We start from the raw sequence: 6,277 nt of genomic DNA, 5'->3' as shown, positions 1-6,277 counted from the left end.
GAAGGCAAAATTAACAAATTCATTTCAGATTGCGACCCACATACTAACAAATGCTTGAATTTAGCCATATGCATCTATAATAATTATAGACTTATCTGTATCTCCAAGCCAATCAATATCTTGCTGAAATTATTTTATTATAGTCTTGGATTTTAATTGATATTTTGTAATATCCAAATATCCGTTTATTTTAGTGATTGGTGGAATTTTTATGCAACAACTTGGAAGATCGAGGATATCTCGCTCACAATTATTATTATTATTATTATTCTAAAAAAAGTCTTCAATCCCTTCAAAAACTAAAATACCCAACATCGAGTGGAATGAAATAGGTATAAAAAATAAAATAGACACGTGTCTGAATATAATTCAACATGTCGCTGTTTATTTATATATATGAACAGAAATAACAAGCTTTTTCTACATGGTATATTTAACTTTTCAGAAGCTTGAGAACTATTACAAGAAATTAGAATATATCCGCAAACGATTATAAAATTATAAAATTTGAGATGAAACCAAATTCTCAAGTTTCTATTGATTAATTATTTTGGTTCAAGAAAGATTAATCATAATAATTGTAGCTATCGGGGGGAAGAACGAAAAAATAAAAAATAAAAAAGAAAAGAAAAGAACGGCTATATCTTTATATATACACGCAAACAATAAACTAATGCAAAAACAATTAAATGTTTCTGACTTATTTATTTATTGGTTATAATTTCAGACTTTGTTTCTGTGGCTAAGTTCTGTAGGTAATATATAAAATATTTTTAAGACTGAGAAAAATACCTCTTTCAATGTGCTTGGTGAGTAATGTACAATAATTCATTACAACCATTGTCCCCAAAAAAAATAAAAATATATTCGTTACAACTACTAAGCCAGTTTAATTCATTTCTTTAAATATGTGAAATTGTCAATGCTATTAGATTATACATATATGTATTTAATGGAGCTAATTTTTGAGTAAAATGCCATCAGTTTAAGAACGGTATGTAGTTAAGTTAGTGGAAAAAAATTAAATTACTTATAATATATATAAATACATAAATTAAAATTTATCAAACAATTCATGGAGTAAGAAAATACCAATATTTGTTATATATAATGATATATAATTAAACAGTTCATGGAGTGTAAAATTACCAAAGAGTACTATACATTAGTTATATTTGCTATAAATTAATAAAACAGTTTATTGGAGTGTGTAAATTACCAAGACTATTAGTTATATATGCTTAACTTTAATATAGATTTATCCCCAAAAAAAAAAAAAACTTTAATAGAAATTAAGTTCAAGGATTGCTACTGTATGAAGATCTAATTAACTAATTTCAATTAAAAAAAACTTATTCAACAGTTAATCATTGAGAGTAATGCAAATAAAATCTTTTGTGCCCTCTTTATTTAAAAGTGATATATATAACAAGATTAATTAAGTAATCATTGAATTTGTCACCATTTGTTTCCTTAAAGAATGGTGTCATTGATTTACCACTTCCACTATATATATATAAAACAAAATAACCCTTTTAAAATAAACCAAACAAATGAACAGTCAAAACTGAACTAATTAATTGAATAACTCAATTTGTGTTCTATCTAGAGAATGAGAAAACTCTTTGATAGAGACCAATAAATGGCTGAAACAAATTAATTCAAAGCAAAAAGAATACAAATTGGATAAAATGGATCTATTCCAGACAGTCAAAACAATCGTATTCAAAACCGTGGGGTTAACTTGGACAGCCAAGATTCTGACTCGTTCTTAATTAAAAATATTATTAATAATAAATATATTTTATGTATATAAGGAGAATATAATTACCAAACTTGAGGATGTGTCAGCAGGATAACGAAGTTTCTGCTAACTCGAAGCCACGCCCATTCAAAAGAAAAAAAAAAAGGCCTTCTCCCTTTGCTATATTTCTCACGCAATGTCTTCTATTTTATCTTCCTATTATATATAGAGTGGATGCTTTCACGTTCATGTGTACAGATTTCCAAGCTAAACTCATTTAGATAGAACGTCAATTTCCTTCTCTTTCTTTTTTTTTCCCTATCCATCTCTCTTCTTTCTCATTCATATTTCTTTCTTAATTGACCAACATGGCAAGATTTGTGTTTTTGGTAGTATGTGCTTTAGCTCTTTTAGCCTCTTCAACGGTTTCGGCTGCAATAGTGGAGCATTCTTTCATTGTAATTTTTCAATTTCCTTACTCATGAATTTTTTTTTTCTTTTAATTTTTTGTTCCTTTTCATTTCCTTTTTGATTAAGTAAGTTCAAGAAATTGAACACCCAAACTACCTTTAATTTAGTTTTCTAAAAAACAAAAAGTACTTAATGCATGTGATCTTGTAAAAATTTGTTAAGTTGTTTGAATCGGTTGAATAGTACACTATTAAGATGTTTTCTAATGTAGATGTATACGTATACATGTTTGGATTTTCTATCTTGTTTTTTTTTTTTTTTTTTTTTTTATGTCTCATATCCTGTCTAATAATATTATAATGTTATCTCATTTAAAAAAATTAGTAAATAAATAACTGTTTCTAAAAATGAGAAAAAAGTTATATTATTGATCAGATAAAAATGTCATAGAAAATCATTATCCATATACATCCACTTATGATTGTGAGTTTTCACATCATGAAAAGAAAACATTTTTTTTTATATCTAGTTTGCGTGTTCTGTAATTCACTTAATAAGACCTGTCTCTCTCTTTTTTTGATTGATTTTTAACTTAAAATCGTAGTTTAATTTCATATATAGATCATAATCTTGGTTATTCCAAATATCAATTATTTTGATGCATGCAGGTGAAAAATCTAACAGTGAGGAAGCTTTGCCAAGAGCAAGTCATAACTGCAGTGAATGGAAGCCTTCCAGGTCCAACTATACGCGTAAAGGAGGGCGACACACTTGTCGTTCATGTCTTCAATGAGTCACCCTATAATCTTACAATTCACTGGTACGTATCGGTCTCCATTTAGTTTCCCTAATTTGATAAGCTTTATAAATATTATAATATGAATATATTTTTTCATATAATATTAGAACTACACGGTTTTCTGTCAAATTATTGGTTCAGTTTAATCTGACTATAAAACGATATAACATTTTTTGTTTAATCACAGCCGGTTTGTTTGTATTTATGGCAAAATTAAACTAATATATATATTTGATGACTATTTAAAAAATAAAAACTAATATGTATAAGTTCGTTTATTAAATAATGCATGTCTTTGTTTGGTTATCAATGAAAGTTCTCCAATTAATATTCGGTCAATTACTTAAGCTTAAAAGTCTCTCTTATTTTATTTCAAATTGAAGCTATCGTTTTCTTTAAATAATTAATAAAACAACAAATGTCTGTTAAAGACGTTTACATTTTTTCCACTGTTTAATTAAATTAAACTACAACATAGTTTCCATGATTGTGATTGCATGATATAAAATAAATAAACATCTTACGTCACTTCCAAATGTTTTATTTTTTTATTTTTTCTCCCTTTTAATAATTTTAATCGGATCGACGGACGGTTGAATTATTATTGTTCAGGCACGGAATATTTCAACTTCTGAGCGCTTGGGCAGACGGACCGGTTTACGTAACTCAGTGTCCAATACTTCCTGGAAGTAAGTTTACCTACAAATTCAAAATCACCGGACAAGAAGGAACACTCTGGTGGCATGCCCACGTGTCTTGGCTCCGAGCAACGGTGTACGGAGCTCTCATCATTCGGCCCAGATCCGGTCATTCTTACCCGTTTCCTAAACCCCATAAGGAGATACCCATCTTACTCGGTAACTAACTACGTACACTTTTTATTTATTTATTTATTTTTCAATGCAATTTTTTTTTCTCCATTAATTCTAATATATACATGCGCAAATTTCAGGGGAATGGTGGAATGCTAATGTCGTCGACGTTGAAAACCAAGCGCTTCTTACCGGACAAGCTCCGGCCAATTCGGACGCTTACACTATTAATGGAAGACCCGGTGATCTCTACCCCTGCTCTGAAAATGAAAATCGTAAGTCATATATATATATAATGTGAAAAAAGTGAAAGAAAAAGATAAAAATTGATTTTTTTTTTTTTTTTTTGGGGATCTATTTCTGATTTTGGAAAAATTATCAGAAACATATAAGTTGAAGGTGCAGAGAGGAAAAACCTACCTGCTAAGGATAATCAACGCTGCACTCAATAACCAGCTCTTCTTCAAGATAGCCAATCACAAAATGAAAGTGGTCGCTGTAGACGCCTCTTACACGGAACCCTATGTAACCGACGTCGTCGTTTCGGCACCCGGTCAGACCGTCGACGTCCTTGTCACCTTCGATCAGCCTATAGGCTCTTATTACATGGCAGCCCTACCCTATGCCAGCACTTTTCCAGCTATACCCTTTGACAACACGACCACAAGGGGAATCATCCAATACATGGGCTCCACGTCACAAACACCAGTCATGCCAGCTCTTCCAGCCTTCAACGACACACCAACGGCCCACAAATTCTATTCCAACCTAACCGGATTGGCCAATGGGCCACAGTGGATCCCGGTCCCACTCGACGTGGATAAGCACATGTTCGTAACTATGGGATTGAACTTCGAACGATGCGAAACGTGTCCCGGACTGGTGCGAGCCTCTGCGAGTATGAACAACGAGTCGTTCCAGCTACCGAACACGCTGTCCATGTTGGAAGCATTCTTTTTCAATGTGAGCGGGATCTACACCGATGATTTCCCTGACGAACCACCGGTGAAGTTTGACTATACGAATTTAAGCCTTAGCGTTGACCCGTCGCTTGTATTTACACAAAAGTCAACGAAAGTGAAGAAATTGAAGTTCAATTCAACGGTTGAGATTGTTTTCCAAAACACTGCGTTTTTGGGGATTGAAAACCATCCTATACATATCCATGGTTTCAATTTCCATGTGTTGGCTCAAGGATTTGGTAATTACGACGCCGTTAATGATCCTAAAAAATTCAATTTCGTTAACCCACAAGCTAGGAACACCATTGCTGTACCAGTTGGAGGCTGGGCTGTTGTCAGATTCCAAGCAAATAATCCAGGTTGGTTCTTTATTTTTATTTTTGTTTTTATTATTTTTTAATTTGAATATTTTAATTTAGATATATATTTATAAACTCTGGAATGCACAGGTGTCTGGATCACACATTGCCATCTGGACGTTCACTTGCCATGGGGCCTGGCTATGGGTTTTGAAGTCGAAAATGGACCCACACCATCAACTACGCTGCCTCCACCACCATTGGATCTACCCAAATGTTAGATTAAAAATGGAGTTTAAATCAAAATCAACACCGAAATAACTTGGTTGCAACACTATACCTATGACACTACCAAGAGACATATCTTTTTATTGTTTAAAAAAAAAAAATCCGAAATAACTTGGTTCTCACAAATTCTACATTAATATTCATTGACTTTGCAAGTTTGGATTTAATTTTTTTTTATTTGGTCTTCATTTATTACAAGAAAAATTGTATGAGAAATAATCAGTGATTGTCATTATTTTAATTTGTAAATTCTATATTGCATGTATTATTCGGTCACCATTTTTTGAGAAAAACAAAAATGGTGTTTGCTATTATTTTTTTTTTTCATTAATAAAAAGTGGCCAGTACTCAGTATCCTCCTTTATATCACCTCATGGTTTATTGTTCTATTTATTTTGTTACTGTTTGATTTATTTTCCCCTCGAATCCAAATATGTTATATTATATATTTTAGAGTCTTGTTTGAAAATTATTTCCAAATGATTGAAATCACTTTAAAAGAGATAAAATTATTTGTGTTAGTTGGAAGAAAAAAAGCATGAAAAGCACTTTTTCAACTTGTAGTCTCATAGTCATATCTAATCATAAATATTGAATATCCCAATCATTTTTTTTAAAATTCAAATATAACAATCATTGGATGTGAAACTATGTCAATTTATAGAAATTAACTAATTTTATTGTATATATTATAAAAATTTTGTTAAAAAAGATTTAAACTATCACTATAATGTGTGCATCATTAGTCTTTTAGCGATAACAAATTAAAATATTCAGTTTATTATCGCCAAGAGATTGAAAGTGTGCACATCATGGTTATAACTTAACGCATATCGCATCAGAGTTATACATTATAAATTTATCTAAACTAAATTTAAATTTGTCAAATGGTTAATAGTGTAAAATTATCAAGATTATTAATTTTGTAATCTATATATTAAGATTTTTCAAAATACAATCAA

The 6,277-nt window shown here is 30.7% G+C and overlaps 1 protein-coding gene across 1 annotated transcript; it reads left to right on the top strand.

Annotated features, from left to right (window-relative positions):
* Positions 1-1,864: 1,864 nt before the first annotated feature.
* LOC107430698 (laccase-7) lies at positions 1,865-5,684 on the top strand. Its single transcript, XM_048463492.2, has 6 exons — positions 1,865-2,202; positions 2,824-2,975; positions 3,567-3,811; positions 3,907-4,041; positions 4,149-5,087; positions 5,178-5,684. Exons 1-6 carry the CDS (start codon positions 2,113-2,115, stop codon positions 5,306-5,308), a joined length of 1,692 nt encoding a protein of 563 aa, XP_048319449.2. The 5' UTR covers positions 1,865-2,112; the 3' UTR covers positions 5,309-5,684.
* The last annotated feature ends 593 nt before the right edge of the window (positions 5,685-6,277 follow it).

This window comes from Ziziphus jujuba, chromosome 6 (assembly GCF_031755915.1).
Source record: "Ziziphus jujuba cultivar Dongzao chromosome 6, ASM3175591v1".
In the NCBI taxonomy this organism is placed as follows: domain Eukaryota; kingdom Viridiplantae; phylum Streptophyta; class Magnoliopsida; order Rosales; family Rhamnaceae; genus Ziziphus; species Ziziphus jujuba.
Note: the sequence above shows the minus strand (reverse complement) of the source record. Positions and strands in the feature narration are given on the sequence as shown.